The sequence below is a fragment of the Rhea americana genome, unplaced genomic scaffold (genome assembly GCF_003343005.1).
Source record: "Rhea americana isolate MKP2758 unplaced genomic scaffold, rheAme1 scaffold_11, whole genome shotgun sequence".
Taxonomy (NCBI): domain Eukaryota; kingdom Metazoa; phylum Chordata; class Aves; order Rheiformes; family Rheidae; genus Rhea; species Rhea americana.
Window position 1 is genome coordinate 6,377,019 of NW_028185150.1, and position 22,887 is coordinate 6,399,905.

The 22,887-nt window shown below is 37.1% G+C and overlaps 1 protein-coding gene across 5 annotated transcripts in view; it reads right to left on the minus strand.

Annotated features, from left to right (window-relative positions):
• The window catches only part of LOC146601065 (phosphoserine aminotransferase), a 45,991-nt gene that overhangs the window by 962 nt on the left and 22,142 nt on the right, over positions 1-22,887 (minus strand). For 3 of the 5 annotated variants that reach the window (XM_085313505.1, XM_085313487.1, XM_085313495.1), the window contains exon 16: positions 18,998-21,822. In XM_085313505.1, the coding sequence (XP_085169631.1) occupies positions 21,301-21,822 (522 nt within the window). In that variant the 3' untranslated portion in view covers positions 18,998-21,300. Of the gene's footprint in view, positions 873-1,499; positions 1,638-4,240; positions 4,370-8,418; positions 8,589-9,631; positions 9,805-11,363; positions 11,570-12,683; positions 12,754-13,957; positions 14,019-16,269; positions 16,378-18,997; positions 21,823-22,887 lie in introns of those variants that run through there. The other 2 variants (XM_085313513.1, XM_085313518.1) reach the window with 2 other exon arrangements.

Sequence of the window (22,887 nt, forward strand, 5' to 3'; positions counted from 1 at the left end):
AAAAAAAAACAGGCCTGCTCCTATAGACATTAACTACAGTAAAGGGTACTACTACATAGGACTCTCATGATAGCGTTTCATGTATGGGAGCAAGCATCTAAATGCAAAGACCTGAAGTCAAGAATGTAGATGCTAGCTCCTCTGAGAACTGCTCATGAGGTACAGTTAGAATATATCTGATAAACTAACTAGATATCCTTAGAGAACACTTAACCTCAGCTCTAGCCTCATTGCGCAGTCATACAGTGTTTATGAAGCTCTATGGAAGGCTTATCAGGTTTTGCCTTCTGAAATTTATTGAGAACACAGTATCTTTAAAGAAGTTATTTTTAACTGTAGAAACAAGAAATACAGAAGGAAAAGATTTTTCAAATCGTAGGGTAGATTCTTATTCTAGTTGTATCTATATGAACAAAAAGTGACTCTATGAATTTCAATAGAGCATTACAGCAGCATATCTAAGGTCAGAATCAGATCCACAGCATCTTTCAGAGCTGCTCACAGTTTAACTACAAATTAAGTGGTGTGCTTTACAAATTTTGGAACCAGTCTTGATTGGTCTGAGGATCCTCACCTTCAAATAGAAGTAAAAGTTGTCCAAGTCACTGTAAGAYTGGGCCCTCAATCCCACAGAGTTAACTAAAAGAGCTCCAAAAACTAAAAGACAATATAACCTGTGCGCTACAGCTGTGCAGTACCACAGTAATTTTCAAACCCTCTAGCTTTTACTTCATAGGTGTGCAGCATGGCTCTAGCCCTCAAGCATTTATGACTGATGCATCTGCATGAAGCTTCTCATGAACGTTGCAAGCTTCTGAACATCTTCTACAGTCACCGCATTATATAAAGAGGCACGGATTCCTCCCACAGATCTAAATTGAGAAGAGAACAGAACAACAACAGACAGGTTTTGTATATGCTAGAAAAAACTTGAATATCATCACCTATTCAGTTTATCTATTCATAGCTATATGCCCATATTCCAGAGTCACATTTTATGTGAATGAGCAGCAACATTTAATTCTTTAAGGCAATCTTTCTATCAAGGTATACTCAGTATTTACTAGGTATTTATTGCTCCAACACTGTAGCCTTGTGACCTCAAAAATTTATTTCTTTTAATCCCACAAGCATCACTATAATAGAGGAAGGAACTCTTGCAGCCACACAGATCAYCTTTGCAATGGACGCTTTATACAATAATGAATCTGACATTAAGAGTCAATGCTTTGGCATTTGTAGAGAGCCTGAAGCTGGGGAAGAAAGCAGAATCAGAGAGAAAGCCCTCCAGTTCCAACCATTCCTAAGCAGTAGGGGAGCCACCAGCAGGCTCCAAGTACAGTCTCTAGGCTGCTATGTCCAGTGCTTCCAAATTAACATGAGAGAAAAGATTTGCCAGGGAAAGAGGCTGCTTAGTTACAGACAATGTCTGCTGCTGTGTCACCACAATACTATTTAATTCCATACAACAAATGGATTCATCTTAGTCTAGTACTTACCGATGTCCTTTCAGGGATATCATGTTAAGCTCCACAGCCTTCTCAAGGAATTTCTTTTCGAGGACTTCATCGCCCTTGATACTGCCAATGCGAAAGGGGACATTCATTCTGCTTCGGTTCTTTTTCTCCACTGGGCATCTGAAAAAATTGTAAAATGTAGTAATTAACTTATTTTGTGTTAAATTTACATTTTTAGCTATATACAATTTAAGGAAGTGAATAATTGCATCTGCTTAGTACTGAAGTCATTATTTTGCCATAATGAAAGAGAAGATTACTTTCTATATAATACAGCAACCTTCCTTTTTCAACCAAGTAGATTATGGTAAGGGGAAGGCTGGTCACCCCTCCCTGCCATACTCAAAATTGCTACTCTGGAATGCATGAGAGGCCTGCATAAAGTCTAACAAATTTTAAAACTTAAAAATAAAAAAAAAATAAAAAAGACAGGAAATATCCATTGTATTCCCCAAAGTAACAGGGTTTTCCAGTAAAGTAACTTAGGTTTAGTCAAGATTAATTATACTGCACTTTCACTAAGTCTTTCACCAAGCAGGTTCTTCTCTTCATCTTCACATAGATTGATACACACTTATTTTCATGCAGCTAGTCACAAGTGATACCAAACGTAAGCTTGACCCAGCTAAAGAGAGAAAAGGCAACTGTAAGAATTCAATGTAAGGAAATAACCATTTACATTAGAGATTTTCATTAATAACTACAGTCTCTATCTCCATTAGTATTATTCAGAACCACGAATATGTCTCAAGGAGAGAAAAGATATCTCCAGAGCAAATCTTGCGTACAGCCACAACATATAGCATATCACAGCTTCTTAAACCCTTAGAATTCCCTTTAACCCAAAGTGGAAAATTCAAGATTCCTTTAAAACAAAATTTCTCTTTGAATACTTTGTGGAGAGAAGAATAAGGGGAAAAAATAGGGTTTTTTTTCAGTGCTTTGGGTTACAAGGGACATACAAGGCCATCAGATTTATCCTTTCCAAGGCTACTATACAAATTCTTGCAGAGATTCATTAGGAATAAGTTTTTTTGTAAAATGCATATAAACGCCATGCCTATTATTATTCTATTTGACAAATAATGGACACCATTCTTTTTGAGGTCCTCAGTTACTCCTTTCTACAGATATCTCCCCATCATGAAGAAATAATTGATGATAATATCCGTATATACCAATTTTATAGAAAAAACATTCTTCAAAAAGACCTACTCCTGTAAGCATTTCCATGCTTCATTAATTGTAGCTCTGCTATAGTTTTACAAGATCCTGTTGCTATTAGGCAACTCAGTCTCACTCAGTGCAGGCTATTAATGGTTAGAAGCTGTTAAGTTACAAACTGTGAATGGCACACAGCACTCTGTTGTGGAAAGTCTCCATTCACTAAATAGCTCATCTCAGTGAAGCATGCCACAGGTTAGACGCCACATCACAGCTGGGCAGGCAGCTTCACATAACTCTCTCTTTTAGTCATAGACATGAAAAAAAAACAATCTACAGTCTTAAATATTTATTAATAAGAGGCATATAGCTCAATTATTAGTGAAATTTGATTTGCATTCCCAATTACCTATTTACCATACCATCTGCACTGCATTTCACGCTCAAAGCCCTACAGACCAACTTGTCAGAAACAAAGACTTCATATTTGCCAAAAAATGTTTTTTCAAGGCTTGATTTGCTCACTGAGATTTACAAAAACCCCYCACTACTTCACTGGAGTAGGATCACATTCCTGATCATGACAATGCCAAAGGCAAAGATGTTCTCGTTAACTAAACGGATAAGCTGAATGTATTAAATATTACGATGGAACTATATCCTTGCCAATTAAGGCAGCAGCCAGCTTTAATTTAAAATCCAAATTTAATTTGCCCTATTGTAACTTTGACTAGAAAATTAATTAGGTCCCAAAATTGTTGATTTTATGCTGAAGGTAAAGGAAAATATTTTGGCTGAGTTTCAGTCATCCAATACTTCTTAAGTAGAATGAGTGATTAAAATAATTATTCTAAATTACAACATCAGCTGTCAGTTACACACATTTTGGGGTCTGTGAGCTTAAAAATACCTTCCAGCCACCCAAAAAAAAATAGAGGGTTAAGTCTGCTTTGAAAATCCATCAGGAATAATTGAAGAAAATAAACTGTGTGTAAAGAAAAGGTTTTATGCTGTGACTACATCTAAGTCTGATCTTATTCCTACTGTTTCAGTGTGTTTTCCAGGATTTGGCACATCAGGGTAATAAAGACATTGCTCAACAAAGAAAAAATAGACTCTTTTGAGTATCAGAAAAGATGGCAAAAAGAATATGATCCTGAGAACTGCTCTCTAGAATTTCCTACAAGCTACTTACTCTGCTTCAGCATGTATTTCCCAAGACATCCAGTAGGCATACAAAGCAGGGTTTTTAGCATATCTGGGTTTTGTCCATGCCTTGCCTAGGTTTCTGCATTTTATGAAGTTTAGAATATGTACTTTTAATATACTTCACAATGAATCTATGCAGGAGAGCTTCAAATTCTGTCAAGATGAGACTCACCCTTGGATAGTTATCAAATGAATGCTTTGTACTAATAATTGCCCTAGAATTCCTCACAATTTCAATATATTGAAAAGTCAACTATAACAGTCTGACTGGAACATATTTTTGAAGTTACTAATATGTTAGGCTCTGCAACAAACATTGAAATTAAGGCAGGGGGGAGGAAATAACTTACACATAGAATCCATTGGATTTGTCAATAATATCATAAATCATTCGTGATTTGATTGAGCTAAGTTTATCCATAGCTGCAGCCCCACCGTTATTCTTTATCCATTCCAGTACCAATCCCATGATATAGATGCTGTGTAAGAGAAAGAACATTTTTCAGTCAGGTTATTGTAAAAGAAATAGAAGAAAAAATTACAGTCCTGTTTAATGTTCTACAGAATATTTCAGTGATGATACCTTTAGTTTCAGGTTTTTTTATTAATATGATTAACCACTCAGAATTTGGACTACATTCCAAATTATAAGCAGTCTATGGTTCTGGACCCAGATAAAGAAACCTAAAATTCAAATGCTACACAAACACATTACACCAAACTTAACCCCTTGCATCACAGAAGAGCACATCCTGTAGGCTTTCCTCAGCTGTGCACAGCTCCCAAGCATATCCACAGGCATTTCACTTCTGCAATGACTGCCTATTCTTTGACCATACAACTGACTATCAAGGTCCAAGAAAGAGACAGAGTTAATGCTTAGGTTAGTAGTATACACCCTGCACGGCTGCTCTAGCAAAGGTGCTGGAGTGAATCTCAAATGTATGTGCATTAATAATATCAGAAATCTAATCTCATTTTCATATCTACTAGAAATATACCTATAACCCCATTTCTGTTTAAAGAGCTGTTTATCTACACGAATAGTGATGTTTGGTGAAACAAATAGTAAATATATTACATTTAATTCATTACTATTCAAATTCTGAGCTGAGACCTGGAAGCCTGCTGAATTCACGTGGCTATGGACCAAGCATTTCAATGCCAGGTATCCAGTGTAATGTAAAAACCCTAAGGCCTTTTGCTTTTACGCTTTTGCAATAAAACTCAGCTTGTTCAAGTTCAGGCATTTCCCACGACTACACTGCTTTACATAATAAACTGTTCACAAGTTTTGATGGCATATTTCCAACTGGTTTGCTTTTATTAGTCCTTTCATTACAGATTCAGAAGGAGTGCTCAGGAGTACATATTACCCTACAAATTTCCATCACAAAGATCTAGCATGAGGTTGATTTAACTTTGCTACCTTTAGTTTCTCAATGGATGCAAACCTTGAATCTTTGAACACTTCAGAAAGACTGCAGAATAACTCAGGTTACAGATTGCCTGTTTTAAATAAGCAAAGCACCTTATGGCTTTGAGGTCACAATATTGCTGTATTACAACAGTAGGCTGTCAACTACTCCAGTCCAAAGGATTTAAGTGAAGCAAAGCCTATGCACTGGCCACCTACAGAAGGCAACATTTCACCTCTCATCCTTATTTCCTCAAGTGAAAACTCTTGAATATGTAATATTTATAGATGTCAGCCTTAAAAGTGATCCACATAAACAACCAATTGAGGGATATCGTCTATCCTTCTTTCATATCAGTTTACAATTAATAAAAATTAAATTTTAAAGCATTTTTAAATGCAAAATAAACCCATGAAGTTTAGAAATTAGTTTTTCTTAGCAAAAAATCACCATTAATTTGGCAAAGTAGATTACAATCAAAAAGTTGGTCTCTAACCAAAAGGCTAAAGTCATCAGCATGACATTAATTTAATTTAACATCCTGCTGAAGTAGCTTTTGCAAATTTAGTTAATATCTCCTGCCCATTTATCAGCAACTAGTAATCTTYGAGCACTTCAGAAAGACTGTAGAATAACTGAGGTCACAGATTGCCTGTTTTAGGGAGAAGGGAGACATATACAGAGTTAAGAAGCATTGYCAGTTTCTTAAAAAAATAGAACAGGCATTTTAAAACCAAGCCAAACAGATCTGCACCCTGCCAACATTTCAGTCTCTATTACATTGTGGATTATAGAATGTCCTCCAAAGCAGGTTTGTAACATGAGACAAAATCTGGCAAAACAGTAGTCAGAAAGGAGAAAGACTGTTGGTTGCAACTTTTTTTTCAGTCTCCCTGCATTTCTTTCACATAGACACCTAGTTACAGCTAAGTGAGTATCTTCTTTTCTAGAAATTCTTTGCAGGGGCCAGAATGAAGCTAYGGAACTGAATTCTTGTTTTGCTTTTCAAATGGAGATAGTTCTGTACTTGGAAAACATGAATGGCTGGACTCAAAATCTGGCATGTGCAAGTACACAGTGTTCAAAACAGAGCGTGTGACCTGGCAGTCTGGAAAACAACTGATCATGAAACAGAAGCTTTATCAATCACTGAACAAATACACATATTGCCCATGTAATTGTATTTTGTTATGAAGTACACAAAGAAGGCAAATGTTTAGAACACTAAAAATTAACTTTTATAGTGAACAACCAGCCCTAAGGACATCAAGGGTCCCTAGCCCATAGGGCAGCCTCTGTACATAATCGTTGCAACAGTACACACTATAAGGAAGCACACTCCCTGGGAGAACTACAGCTGTGCACCATGAAGTCCAAAATAAACCGATCAATTTACTATTGATAAGTTATGTAACAACCACTATGTCACTGCAATAATACACACCATAGTGAAAATAATAGGCAGATTCAAAGATACACTTAATATCACCTAAAATTCTACTGATTCTATGCACTAAATGATGGCATTAAGGTATGCTCTGTAAACAAGAATCACTATGCTTTATGATGATATGGTGCATTTGACATATACAAGTCACGATTAGGCAGTTTMACTTTGGAAATTCTGGCTTCTGTGGAAAAGATGGAGTTGTATTAATCTCGATTGTTATACTGGAGACTTTTCACTGAATCAAAAGGAAATCTCATCTTCAGAAGTAAAAATCTTTATTTTCAAAGCACTTTAAAAGAAAATTTCTAGGAAAAAATGATACCTGTTTGAAGATTTTTTAATATAACCATTTTGTGAATGTTGGTATAAAAAAGCTCCAGAACCCACTGAAATACATATTTTAATCTAGAATAGCCAGATGCTATTGGCTTAATATCTAAATCTTCCAGCAGTAAAGCATCATTTCACTAGACCAGTAAGTCTGAAAGAGCAAGCTGTAGTCTATTCTGCTCTAGGTATACATGAAATTACCAGGTACAGGCTGATTATAATCTTGACTGCTGGCAAAGATTTTGAAGATAGAAGAACAGTTTTATTTTTGGATGACAGTAGGAGCATGAAGGTAGTAATCAAAATAGTATTTCAAGCTGCGCTAGAAAATAAAGAAAAGCAATGATTAAAATACTATTTTTAGTTTTATGCTCAGCCATTTCTAAACTGTCTACAGTGAATAATATAGCTATAATAAAGTTCCAAAAAATATTTGAAAGAATGCATACGCTTGTAATATTTTGTATTATTAGAATATAATAATATTTACTGTTTTGCAGTAAAGAAAATATAGAGATCTGGAGGTTCAGAATGCTGAGAACAACCTTAGGGTATATATGCATGTATGTATGTATTTATGTATAGTATACATTGAAGCTTTTAACTCTATGTGTGAAAAGCTTCTCAACTATTCTCACTTTTAGATAAGGGGATCAGCCATCTCCCTAATCTCAACCCTTGCATCATAGCCACTTAAAAGAATGACAGTGGGTGCATTCTGATTACAATGCACTTTCTCTTCACTGCCTGTAAGATCTGCTGTATAGTCTGTTTTGAACCAAGGTAAGAGAGTAGCTGAAAGGGAAGCCCTAAAGTTAATCCAGAGGCAGAAAGCCTGCTGAGATGAACTTCAGTTCTCCTGCTTTGACAGACAAAAAACAAAACGATGGTCCTTGCAAGGATAAGCAGAGCTTACACCTTACTTTGGGTTTCTTTGCTCAGGAAGAAGCTAAACCAATTTTATACTGAGTGTTCAAGAAGCAAGAGTAAGGACCAAATTACCTGCTAGTGGTGGCGGAAGCAGTATCACAAATGAATACAACTCTAGTCAATTAAAGTCAGCAGACAATTAGATCCTGAATCTTCTGGAATGGAATTTTTACTTATAATATATACTTCCGAAAGTATAATGTTCTTTATGGCTCAGTCTGTTAAACATCATCAAAACCATGGTGGTATGCTTTAAGGGTCCTCACAGGAATTATAACTCCAACCTATCAACCTACTTCAGAACAAATATACTTATTTCTAAAATTTCTCTCAACCACAGCAGCAGATGGCAGTGCAGTAGTTTTTTGAATACAGGATATTAAATATTGGGATAAGTTACCTGTAGCATGGCGGAGTGTTATATAAAGAGTCATTTGTTGCTTGTGTTTTGTAATCCAGTACTACGGGGCATTCTTTCAATGCAAATCCTAGCAAATCCTCACGGACTATTACAACAGTAACTCCAGCACAGCCAACGTTCTTCTGAGCACCAGCAAAAATCACACCAAACTTTAACAGAGAGAAGAAAAGAAGGACTTGTTACACAGTCACTAATAAATCTTACAACTGCRTAATAAGCCAGTATCTTTATACAACAGATACACAAATAAAGTGAACACCTTGGAGAACATGTTGAAAATAAGCAAGTTGTGGGTCAAAAAAGAATTCCAGCTGATTTCAAAGAGACTTCCAGCTATCATAGAATTGTTATACCATGTATTAACATGTACATATCACCAGACCATGTATCCTCATTCAGTTGAGGTAGTTCCTATCAACAAACTCACCAGTAATTTGCCAACTGTTTATTAGAGGTCACAAATCATTCTTAAGGCAGACCATCCCCTTTTCACACTACTTCAAGCAAGTTTACAAATAAATAAATAGAAATATTTACAGCTACTCTGGCATTTCAGAAGAGGAATCACATCATCCATCTGTTCAAAGAGAGTCAGATCAGGAAAGGCCAAGATGAATGCACTAACAATTGTCCCTTCTTTTCCTTCACACAGATAAGAAAGGTCAAATGCTCCGCTTCCCTAGTTTATAAGTCAGTGACATTCCTCAACCATAGCACTTTACTAACGTAAGGAAGTTGTATCTTCTACCTGTCAGGAACTGTAGGAGTAACTGTTTGACATAGGAAGCTTTATGGCTTAAAAGTGGCCAAGTTAAAGGTATGATCAGAAATTCTGATTCAGTGTCCTGCTATAACCATTTACACTATCYACATATTAAACATGATTTGTCAGATACAGCATCAATGGAAACAACGCATTAGACAAAGAATCTTGGAGAGCTAACAGCATGAACTATTTTGATATAATTCAATATATTTTTTCTGAAAATAAGATAACAGATAACTTTCAGCTCTGAAATTCCATATTTCAATGTTTGTATACAACAGATTAAAGAAATCACATTTTGTTAATCTGTTATGATTTCACTGTTCAGCAACTCCAGCCAATCATACTTTTACAGACACCTATATGCCTTGGATATATATCCAAGTTTGAAAATGCTTTCTGCAGTCACTGTATCTGATACTGTACCTTAGAAACATCCACAGGTTTGGACAGGAAGTTTGATGACATATCACAAACCAAAATTGCTCCTTTGACATCAGGTACAAAGTCAAACTCTACCCCATGAATAGTTTCATTAGCACAGTAATAGACATAAGATGCATCTGGATTGAGATTCCAAGTGCTCAGGTCAGGAATTTCTGAGATAGACAAAAAGGAAAACCAAAGGTCACTGAAAACAAGTAATTTTCCTACCACGCAGTTTTTACTTGAACACTGAACTTTCAAAATGCACTCAGGACAGACTTTATTGTATAATGTAACACTACATTTTGCTGGTAACAAGCTAAACTTATGTATAAAGGAAATACACCTGTGGGTTCCCAAAATTTTCTGTGGTGACTCAGGGAGTCTGCAGACTTTCTGGCTGCAAGTTCTTCTTCCTCAATGGACTTCAATCAGGTTTGCAATCCTAAATTATAAACCACTGTCTTACAGATCTAAAATAGGATGCAAGTGTTTAAATTCAGCTGAAACTCTAGAATCCTCCACATGTCCTTATAAGCACAGTATCATCCAAATTCTCATTGCTAAAGCTCTCTAAAGGTCTATTTCTGTGCAGCTCCAAAAGCATTTCAATCTTTCCTAAACTGAACATAAGGTTATCTATCTCCCATTTAAGCCCTGCAAGGAATTTGCAAAACTAACATTCACCCGCCATTGTCAGTAGGCAGAGCTCTGTATACCCTGACAGCACACACCAGTTTCTGCATAAAATTAGCAGTTACTCAGTTTGTTCTAAAACACCAGAGAAGTACTGCAATTGCCTACCCTCTTTTTTAAAGCAGCCAATTGGTTAACATACTCCCCTAGGATAAGGAAGATATTAAGTTCAATTCTTTCTTTTGTCTCAGAGGAGATAAACCCATCTCCAAAGTGAATGCTGCAATGGCAAGTTAATAGACTAATTCACATGGGATATATTCTTTGTTCTTCCAGTTTGCCACTCTTCCAGTTTGTATTAACTTCGACCAGACAGAAGAAATGATTGTTTATATTCCCAGTGACCACTTAAAGTAAGGTATACATGTAAAACATCTTTGAACTAAACTTTCTCATAAAAGCTCCTAGTGGCTAAATTGCAGTTAACCATACTCTTATACTGCAGCTATGTTCAAATTGTATCATGTTTTGTAACAAGTTTTGAGAGAGAGTTGAAAGTGCTTTGCCTATCCCGGAGCCATCTCTTAATTAGGCCATACAGTAGGGAAATGTGGTTTGGAAACCCTCAAGAAAAGGGAACAGAACACAGGCCTCCCATCTCCTGGGCCAAAAAGCTTAAGATCTCAGATATGCTTCTAAACTGCAGAAAAATCTCATTTTGGAAAGTACCTGAAACTGAAATACTTAAGAAACACTTAAGAAGCAAATAACTTGAAAACTGATTTAAAACTGATGTTTTTAGACTGTCCAGTTTACTTCTTCTGTACATTTTACATTTACTTTATATACTACATTTACTTCCTACTACATATGTTCTAGGATTTGCTCAGTCCAGTTTCAAGATCCACCTTGCCTGGTGAAGATTGCTAACTCATCTAACAGATCTCCCAAGCATGAATACTGAGATTTGTGGCTGGTAATTTTCAAGTAGTAGGCAGTCAGCTGTTTAACTAGCTCACATTCAGTAACAGACAGACTGATTTCTGGAACAGTTCAGAAGAGCTAAGCTTTCACATGGATGTAATCATCAACTTACTTGTATAGGTTGCCAGTTTAGGATGGACAATATTCACTTTGGCATACTTCTCTGCTTCTTTAGCTGCTTTTGCTGACCAAGCTCCAGTAACCACATAATCTGCATGTCTTCCCTCCTTTAGGCCAATAAGATTTAGTGGGACTGCACTGAACTGACCAGAACCACCTCCTTGGAGAAAAATAACTTTGTAGTTTTCTGGTATATTTCTGCATGTAAGAAATAAACATGTATTTTTACTCCCAAAAGAGAAAAGATGCACGGGGCTGAGTACACAATATTTGCTATTATACATTTAACTGCAACATTCCAGAGGAAAAATAGATCCATTTTAGAAGAGTTTTTCCAAGAGGTTAAACCAAAGCACATCAACTTATACTAGCACTGCTCTTCAGTTGCTATCAAGAGTTACACTATATATTTTATTGTTAAAAATATGTTAGAAACAAGCAATAAACAAATTCATTCATGAGTAGCTCTTCTACCATAATATACACAAACTTGAAAGATGTTGCAATAGAATTAATGCTCAAATCTAGTTTTGTCTATTGTCAGCCTGATAGAAAAACGATGAAGCTAGGCACTTTGGTCTGAGTTTCTTACAGTGGATTTCAACTTTGAGAGCCCAAAACTTAAAAAAATGTAAGTTTAGCTGTATACCTAACATGCGTATATAATATTCTAAATCACAAAAACTACGTGTTCAAATTACTGATGCCAGTAAAAGTCTTTGTCAATAATTCTGTCTGTAAATTCTTGATTTTATGTCTTTAAATGAAAGGATCATTAACTATTACAAGAGCTGTACAGTAACTCCAATATTCTATGTATTTTGAAGCTTTAAAAATGTACCACACTACATACAGGAAAAGAGTTCCTAGTCGGTCATTCTAAAAAATAACCATATAAAGTTTATGTTAGTAAAATTGGATTGATAAGTCCTTTAAAGACCACCTTTATGCTATTGCAGAGACAAGCAATAAGCATATAGCTTTCAGTTATTATAACTAATTCCTTAAAAAAAAAGAAAGCTGCAGTTTTGAATTCTATGAACACAACAAAAATTTGAATTTCAGAAGCATGTCAACTGGTTAGTGCGTTAAAGAACCTTAACTGAATGAAAGCCCTTTGTCACATTCAAATAAACAAGAATCAGCCAAAYGGAAGACCAATATTCTCACCAAGATTATTACTTTTTATTAGATACAGTATTTGAAAATAGATCTTTACATCTTTACATGGAGTAAAGGTCTCCACGTGAATCATTATTAGTGCAACTAGCACAAGTGTAAAATAAAAATAAGCAGAAAGCATTTCACTTACAGCAATTCACGCAGGAGATTTTCAGCTGAATTTATAATTTTTGAGAAATCCGAGGTCCGATGGCTCATTTCTGGGGTGGGGGTTGTGGGGTGGAGGGGGAGGAAAAAAAAGAGAGAGAGAAGAGAGATGACATGAAAAAAATGGTAAACCTTCTAGATTCACAAACTCAGTACCTGAAGACTCCTGTTCCCAGCTCTGACTCCCATTTTGCTAAACTTTCCTGAACACCCATACAAGCCTTACAACACCTATTTTGTCCAAATCCATGGAAATTCAGTCTGTTCATATTTCATACCTCTCCTCCTTTTTGCCCCCAGAAACGACACAGGGGTATGTCTGGATGAAGAAAGTCCTCCCTAGCAAGGTGCAAGTTTTCTTTACTCCAAGAACGTTTTCTGCTATTACCATACTCCTTTACCGTAGTAGTATAGGAGTATGTAGTATAGGAGAGTTGTTCTGYTGTAGTATTTTAGCAAGGCTTCTTCAAGCTGTAATCCTAATTAGAAGCTAAGGTCACTTAGTATTAATTCCTTTAATTAAACTCATGTTCTTCCTTCCATTTTTAAGAGTGTACAATTTATTTAAACATAAATCCCAATCCGGACTGTTACACATATTTTACTTTTAACAACGAAACAGTTTCATGGGACTAGTAAAATGCTGAACATGTTTGTGCATAAAATTTTTGCGCAATGGGGGCTGAAAAGTGAGTCATATATGTGTGTACTATAGAAGACACCTCTTCCTTAGGGTAGTACCACATTTCCTTCCTAATGGGAAGCGCGCCTATTTCCTTTCCTTTCTCAGTTAAAAATGCTTATAATCCAAGATACAATTATGTATATGTACGTATGCATGCATACATGTGCGTCCGTGTGCACATATATATTTTTATATATATTTTTATATGCATACACACATACACACACACACACACAAAAAAAAATAATAAATAAAAAAGTGGGTACTTTCCTAAGATCCAGAAGTACTAGGGCATTGGTTACAATTACTTATCTTCTARGTCTCTAGCCCTTTGTGCTGGATCACTAAACGCCTCCCTACATATCATTTAATCATCTCCTGATGAGTAGTCAGCATAGAAAGAACTGCAATATGAAAGAATATCCTTTGGACATACATGCTATCATGGTATACCAAGGTTCTACAAAAGAAAGGGTAAGCATTCAGCTGAAATACCAAGGTAAAAAGCTTTTATTTAATAATTCAGTTAAACAGGTACATTATGAAAAACATGCAGAATTTGCAAGTCTTACCAAGAACACTAATACCAAGTCCTTTGTAGTCCACCAACTCTTTCTGTGCTTCTAGTAATACCTAACAAAAATAAAACCAATAAACAAAWTAAGATTTTCTACTACTGTGAGTCACTAACGCATTGTGCATCTCCCAGCTGCTCCATACTGCAATAATCTGACACTTCTCAAATTAAATTACCAGACATAAAGGCACCAATACAATTTTACTCTATCTAGTATCTGAAAGCTTGTCACAGGATGGCATAATTAAATCGTGTGCTTTGGGAAAGTCTGTATTTCAAGTCATTATTTCAATGGTTACGTTTTCAGGTTATTTCAGAATTATTTCAGGAATTTTTTGGAATTTCCCATCTTTTACAGAAGACTTAATGGTTTGCAGATGCACTAACTTCTCCTACTCAAGTATCTTATTTTTTTTCCTACATTCTTTTGCTTGACTTACGGAAACACAACAACTGAAGCATTAGGGGAAACATTAAAAACAGTGAGTGGAATTGTTTGCCTTAAACTGACACAACAGGTTAAGATCTGATTGCAGACAAAAGGCTCCTGTACTTTCTAAATATACACCTTCTTTACGTTATTGAAAGTTAGGAAAAGAAAAAAAATAAACGAAATTGAGGCAATCAAAAAGTACAGTCACTCCAAAAAGCCTGTAGCAGCTGATCTGCTGTTTCACCCTTTCACTGTGCTTTCTTCTTTCATTGCTGTCACACAAAGTGGAGTTAAGACTCTAACCATTGGATTTGCTACTCATGCTTTCTGTAAATTCCCAGGTTTGGATCCCTCAAAAAGGAAACAAGAAGAGATGGAGGCACAGAAGAAAACTCTTGAAAACAAGAGTTGTATGTTTGCATCCCAGGATCTGTCAAAAGAAAACATGGGTCCTAGAAGGTTGCAGGAGCAAGCAAACTGCCTTACTAACAGGGTATCCACATGGCCTGTCAACTACAACAGCTGGTCACCCGAAGACCAACCAGAAAAAGCAGTGCTGCTTCTGATATTAGAGATGGTGAAGTTTTAGTCAATAGGTTGCTCATGCAAGCATACTCATGACAGAAGAGGAAAAAAAAAACAAGGGAAAATGCAGATCATTATAAAGGATTTGTTAAACCACTTGATAAAAGTTTGTTTTATTAGTTGCATTCTTTATCTGGAAATCTGAACTAAAAAGAAGACTGATAAAAAAGAGTGCCTATTTCTCTCATACAGATATACCCAATCAATATTCTTATGACAGGCCTTATAATAGGCATGGAGAGCTCTGTCCACCCTTTTGCTTCAGTGAGTTGGAGCACTTCATACGCAGCATAAGCCTACATTCAAACTAAGTGAAGCAGTCGAGGTGAAGAGTATTGCATTTGCAAAAAACAGGAGAAAACAGACTAATGATATGGAGTTCAGCTATGCTCCCCTCAAACATTAAAGACAGGCCTCAGGTCTTTCTCTGAGAGATGGAGAATTAGATGGTGCAGTATTTTAAGAGAGCTCCTTTCTCAGCCAAGGGCTTTGCAATGCAAAACAAAGATTTATAATACAATCTATAAAATGAGTTTTTCCAGGAAAAAAARAAAATGAGAAGCTGCTCTGCAGTAAAACAAATTTGTTTTGTTACAGAAACGTGGGTTAACAAAATATGCACAAAGTAATGGTAAAAACCACGATCCAAGACGTAAAGAAAAAGAAATTCCCACAACACACAACTCCTGAGTGGAAAGCCAGATGGTTAAACTCAGCATAAGCCACCCCCTCTCCATATGCAACTGCATAATCTACAGTTGCTGATGCAACTTTTCAAAGGGTTGAGTCTATACTATACTCATTACCATTGTTTATATAAAGACTTCTTGTTGAATTATCTTGAGGTTTTGGTTTTTTGGGTTTTTTTTTTTTTTTTTGGTCAGATTCATTTGATGCAGCTACTTGCCTATCTTCGAAGACTTACTTTCCATCCCAAAACTGATATAGCCCTGATGAAGGAACACCCTAGCAGATTTAACAAAACTTCTGTCAGTGCAATATTAAAACCACATATTGGGGGAAAGGGTCCTTAAAAAAAAAACAGAACAAAAACAAAACAAAAAAATCTACAAATTTGTGGAGGCGTTCAGTTTTGGGGAGGAGGGAGAGGAGTTTTTGTTCTGGCCGCCTGGTTGTTGCTTTCTTGACTAAATGGAGCTTCCGAGAGCCCTGGTCGGCAGCGCCGAGATGGTCACTGGCCGGGGGAGGGGGGTCGCGACACCTGCCGCCGCCCCGCAGCCCAGCCCAGCCCAAAGCCACCTGCCCCCGCCGCCCCGGCCCCTACTCACGGAGCGCGGCAGCTTCGCCGGCCCGGCCCCAAAGTTGGCCACCTGTCGCCCGCACTCCATGATGGCTGCCGTGCCGTGCCGTGCCGCCCCGTGCCGTGCTGGCCCCCAGCCCCCGCCGCTGTTAAAGCCCCGCCGCCGGCCCGCCCACGCCCGCGGCGCGGGGGGCGGTGCTGCAGCTGCCAGCCCGGCCCCCGCGGATTGGCCGCCTCGGCAGCGCCCCGGCCGCCGATTGGCGGAGCGGCCGCGGGGCGGCAGCGTGAGGCGGCTGGCGGCGCGCTGGCTGTGGCCCCCCGCGGGCTGTGGCCCCGCGCGCCGCCTGCCCCTCCCCCGCGCTGGGGTAACGGCCCGGCAGCCCCTCCCCCGCCGGCCGAGGCGCGCCTTAACGGCTGCGCCGAGCGAGGGGCTGCGGCGAGGCAGCTGCCCTCAGGTGAGGGAGCCTCAGGGGTGCGTTTCGCAGAAGGTAGAGAGCGCGGAGAGTGGCGGCGTGCCAATCGCGGGGTAAYAGCCCTAACTACTGCACCATTCCTCCGACCACGCTGCAAGCCCGGGGAACTGAAGGAAAGCCTTTATCTCATCCTATCTCTCATCACTTCAGTGAGGGAAATACTGCTGTACGGTCCATTTCCAGAAGTGATCTTAAAGGAAGCAGCATTAAATCAGTTTTGACAAAACAAGCCCTTAAGTATGATTGAAGACAGATGGAGTCCCATAACCTACAAATATCTTGGATGAAACTGTTGGCTGTCACAGAGCACACAGCTCTTGAACCCTTTACCCTGTCCAGCCTTCCCCATTAACCAGGCACTACCAAACTGTGCATGCTTACCAAGCTTACCCTTCTGTTCAAAAAAACAAACAAAAAAAAAAACAAAAAACAAAAAACAAAAAAAAAAAAAAAAAAGACCAAACAAAAAAAAACTGTTAAGAAAGAGTATTTGTAAAGCAAAGTCTATCTTTTCAGCAAAGGTTATAGCTTAAACTCTCACATTTAGACACCAGAACCCTCATTAGCTTCAAAAGAGATACAGCAAAGTGCATTATACAGTCAGTATTTGTTTCCTTCAAAACATCRGGGCCTTCTTAAAGTACATCACAGACCACCAGAACAACTGCAATGCTTTCAAGTGTTAAAATTAGACTAAATGGAACCCTCAGCTGCAATGCTCAGCAACACCACCACTGTGATTACAGTAACAATGACTTTACCAGGGTCTTGAATAGAATAGTCTGTGTCTGCCTGGCAAGTCAGCCTTGAACTATGAGCTCCTGGGGAAAATGCATCTGAGGCAATCAAGCAATTCAGGTGGGAGGTTCAGGTCAGTCACTTGCCCACTAATACAGGAAGTGCTTTAACACTCAAGCAGGATCAGTCTTGAAGCCTGGCACGAAATTGTGACCAACCTGCAACTTTGGAATTAAATATGTTTATCTTTTGGCACAAAGAGCCAAAAAGCAACAGAAACTAGGCAAGCCGATGCAGGTATCGGCCCGCAGGACAGGGAGTAAATATCAAGTATTGAAGTTTTTTCACTTGAAGGAAGTCTCATTGTAGCCAGAAGGGTCAAAAATAGTAGCTCCTGTGAAATCAGAGGCCTTTGCTGAGAGACTTGCCATCCAGCACTTCAGAAAGTTGATTTCACATTATGCATTGATAAGGAATAAACAAAATTGATAAAGATATATATACACCAGAAAGTATACACCAATGAAAGGGATTATTCTGTTTTTGCAACTGGAGAGAATAAAAAGTAACAGTAAGGACCTCCTCAGCTTATTGAATTGAGACACTTCAACTCTTTCAATATTTGCTATCACCAATTATGATTTAGAATTTTCATTATATCAAAACATCTATTTATATTCATACATAGACAACCCATATAAAACACAAGGCTTTCAAGACCGTAACAGAGATGCTTCTGGCTTCCAGTATTTAACAGAGCTACAAATGCCTGTATAAAATTTGAATTTGTAGAATTAACACAAGATTAAAACCATGGAGAGCTGTAATGATGATGATGTGAACTGGCAAAAACAACAACAAAAAAGACTTCAGAGCAAGTTTAATATTTTATTAGGTTCCAAAGTTTTCAGTGAACTTTTGAGTTCATCATGACTTCAGGAAAGCTGGACAGAAAAGCTTTCATTGGCTGTTGCTGGAAAAGAATCAGCTCTCTCAAGGAGAGAGCACACGCACAAGTTCTCTGTTGGTACAATAGCGGACGACCTGACGTCACTATTAAAGGACAAATAATACCGACAACATAGCTACCTAGCAGCTATTTCAGGAGGCAGCTGAGATATTTGGTCTAGCAGAATAGTGAGCCTGATAAATTTTAATAAGCCTTGAAAATAAGATACAGGTAATTTAAACACTTTTTTCCTCCATTAAAAATCTGGCTCCAAATATTGCAAATATGAAGAATGCAAAGTAATTTCTGAGAAGCCCACATGAGAAGATAAAAATGCTRAAGAGTCCTATAAGTAAATAGTAATGTGCTCTCTATCAAATAGCTGGCCTATTGATTTCAGGTTTTCACGTCAAACAAGAATACAGACAAATGTGTAAAATATTAACTACTAGCAAGAGGCTGAAACATTGTATCAATATCCAAACTCAGTGGCAAAATGGATTCATAATCACTTAACATATATGTATATATGTAATATACATATATTACACATAATTTTACATATTACTTTTTAATAAATATTTTATAGACAAAAATATTCTTCTAAAATGTATTTGTAATTTAAAAACTTGCAACTTCTGAAATACTCATGTCAGCCTTAAATCATGTTAGCCTTAAATCAAGTACTTCTCTCCCAGGCATCTTATATGTTATCTGTATAAACTTAAGTTCCAGCATTCAACTGTATGACAAGCATTTACATATTCTCACAGAAGACAGCTACACAACCTGATCTCTGACAACATCTTTTTGTTTTTTGTTTTTTTTTCTTTTTCCTTCTTAAAACCTACTGGAAAAAATAGCTTGTCCATCTAAATTATACAACTCCTGGTCACTTTTGCTTTGAGGTATGATCTTTGACACATGTATGTTTTAAAGGCAAATAATATATTTAAACTAGAAAGCATTTCTGCAACTGTTCATATACATAAAATACATTAACCAATTTAAATTCTTTGAAATATTTTTAAGGACAAGTAACATTGGCAATTGCTAACCCCACAGATCTGAATGCYTGAAATTGTATTTTCAGCCACCACTTCAAAGTGGTTAGCTTTAAGAAAGTTATATATTACATTTTACTGCTGAAACAACAGATCTTGTATAATTGATTCAAATAGCAACAAAGAATCATGACTGACTTAYATAATGTCAAAGTAACAGATTGAGACCTCCATCTAGAAACTACACTAAACATTTGGGAGAAAAAATGCGAAGAGATTAATAAATATCTGCTATTTTTCTGAAGTGACAAAGTCTATACAAATAACATGCTTTCATTGTGCAAATACTTATGCAATAATGCAGTATCAAGGTGATATTGTACTATTTGCTCAACAGAAAGTTCTCATTTGAGGATTCATGAGTTTCTCCATAGCTATCAAGTAACTGGAGACAGGAATTTCTACAGATCTTGTCTGTTCCAGAACTCACTACCAGTAACAAAATAAAAAGTCAGGTTACACAGTAATTTTGGACAATTTAACTGAAATCATCTTGCCCAACTCCTCTGTGAAATCTATCATCCATTACTTCCCACCCCCCGCCTTACCTCTACAAGTGATACATTTTACCAATGAAAAAAAAATAATAATTCATGTCACAAACAAAGGTTAACATTTATAATAATCATTCAAAAATCTCAGCTAATACTGTGAAAATAATTTCACTATGCCCTATTTAAGTTTGAATCCATTTTCATAAAGGCAGCTATTCATCACCATCTGCGAATGAAATCATTTTACATATTTGTAATTCTTCYTCTAAAGAAAAACATGTTAGATTCTGCTTCCCAAACTCATACCTAGCAACTTTAATTTACAACGAAACTCCCATTTCTTTATATGCACAAAACCATTATTCATTAGTCTCATTCACTAACTTTGATCACCAATTATATAGTTGCTATAATTATTATGTTAAGCTCTGCACAAATTGCCTTCTCACAGCAATTAGGCAAGTGTACAAACACACAAAGATGCTGCTTTTCCTCTCCCCTTGCCCTAAGACCGCATTCAGGCGCACCTTGTTGTTATTCCTGGTGCAAAACAATCTGCCTTCCTGTGACACATTTGGCAAATCAAGATGTATGCTGCTTTATACCATAGTTCAGAAGCTGCAAGTCTGCTGCCTGTGCAAAAGCAATGAACAAGGAGCTGGAGCACACCCCAGGAGTTTCAGTATAATGACATTCTCTTAGGTTTTATGCTCTCACATTTCTCTGGGTTGAGAGCCACCTGACTGAATTAGACCYGCTTTGAGAGGGGAGTTGGACTAAATGAGCTCCAGAGCTTTCCAGCTTCTCAGATGAGCTTTCTAATCTTTGTGGTGCTATCATTAGTAATTACAACAATAAGGGCTGTATTTAGATAGATCACTAAGAGATGTTGGACTCATTTTCATATCTGTAACTTCCAATACTATCGGGGACTACATATACACACACTAATAGGGCAAATATCCCTCAATGGCTAAAACCACTATTTCTACTACAACACACTTGAAATACAAATCATAATTTGTATTCAAATTAATTTTATTAGCTAAAAGCTGTTTATAATGAAATCTGTGATACACAGTAAAATTCATATCCCAGGAACCTTTTGTATATAGTACAAACTGAGGGGTAYTATTCTACTAGTACATCATTCATTTCTGTTTCAAAAAACCCAGTGACAAGTGATACAAACATGGAACATGAACACTGAACAGAATGGAAGAATGCTTTAGATATTTTCAAAATCTACATTTCTTCACAGAAATTCATGAGTTTACTAAGGCATCCAAAGTTTATTTTTAATCTTAGAAGTATAAACAGTCCAAACATTTCAGAATCATTTCAAGTGCTGGTCACAGAATGAATACTCTCTTGTATTTCAGATYCAGATCCTACAGTATCAGTTCCAGAAAGGTCTGCTGTCTGCAGTCTACTTTGGTCTCCCCTTGATACAATACTTACAATCGCAGTTTCATTTGCTCTATGGATGTATTTCTTTGAGGAGGAACTTCTATTTTTTTCACCAGAAGTACAGCTGGACTTTTTGCTACCATTACTTTTGAGATTCACACTGGAAGTAGAAAATGAATGAGGACTAGTAACTGATTGTCTAGCTGAGTGATGTCCTTTTGCATGTTCGTTTTGTTTGACTTTTCTCTCAGGAAACACTGGGGTGCTGTTTTGGGGGTTATCTTCCTTGTTTTGGCTAGTTGTTTGAGATTCACTTTCCTTCCAAGAGCCTGGCTGCTCTTGCACAACAACCTGAAATTCTTGTGTTTCTCTGTGAGCTGAGAAGGGATTATTCACAACCACCTGGGACTGAAGTGTGCCAGGAAAAGAAACTTGGATGTCTCTACTTCCATTCTGAAAAAAGAGATTCTAGTTAATATATTAGCACAACCAGAGGAAGGGTGAGGAGGAATAAAAAAGAAACAGCAAAAAACAGTACTCCAAAAACGATACGCTAAACCTATAAACTAAAACAAACTCTTTAATTTATACAAGACACAAACATACTAAAGATCAAACTTTTTTTTTAACCAAAGCCAGAAAGTTTCAGAAGGTTGCTAGGGTGCTAATGACATACAGTAGGCATATTAGTTTCACATGTATCTCATTATTTATGCTACAGAGATACATCTTATACTGAAGCAGCCAAAGCAGAACTACATTTCCTCTGAATGCCTTCTGAATTATTTAAAATTCAGTATGTTTGCTCTGCCTTCACAATAGTGTGTTTCCAATACAATCTTATAGCACAGTTCTTAGCTGCTAACAGAATCCACAAAAATTATGCAATACTAGGAGACAACTAAGAGTACTGTGTATGTTGAAACTTTTCCACTCTTCCACATAAAGGTATACTTAAGCACTTTGAATTCAGGCTTCCCCTAGGCATATTCGAGTTAGGGRAAAAAAAAGAATCAAACAAGCTTCCTAAGCCAGTTGAAGTCACAGTATAAAATAAAAGAGCTTCATCAGATTAAAGTATTGTTTTAAGCTTAATGACAATGACCTTATAAAAAACCTACACCCGTGATGACAATTATTCTATTATTTCAAACAGTTTTAATCTGATTCAAATTACGGACCTACCGCTTGCTTTCCACATAGTTAAAAAACCTTTTTACTATAATGGTTTTGAAGTTCACTGTGTTCTTGAAGAATATCTGACYATGGATGTCAGAAACATGCTAGAATACAGAATGAGTCTTAGCTTGACAATTTTATCTGATTTGGAAAATTTCTGTGGCCTGAAATTCAAGGTGTACCCTCCCTAGAAGTCTGTCTATTAGGACCTAATGTCACAAGACGACATTACTCAACAGACAATTCCAGGGTTTCAATGGGCATTAGTACTACCCTCCACTATCAGATTTTAAAGATACTAAAATCCAGTATACATTGTTTAAGTGTCTAAAAAGTAGT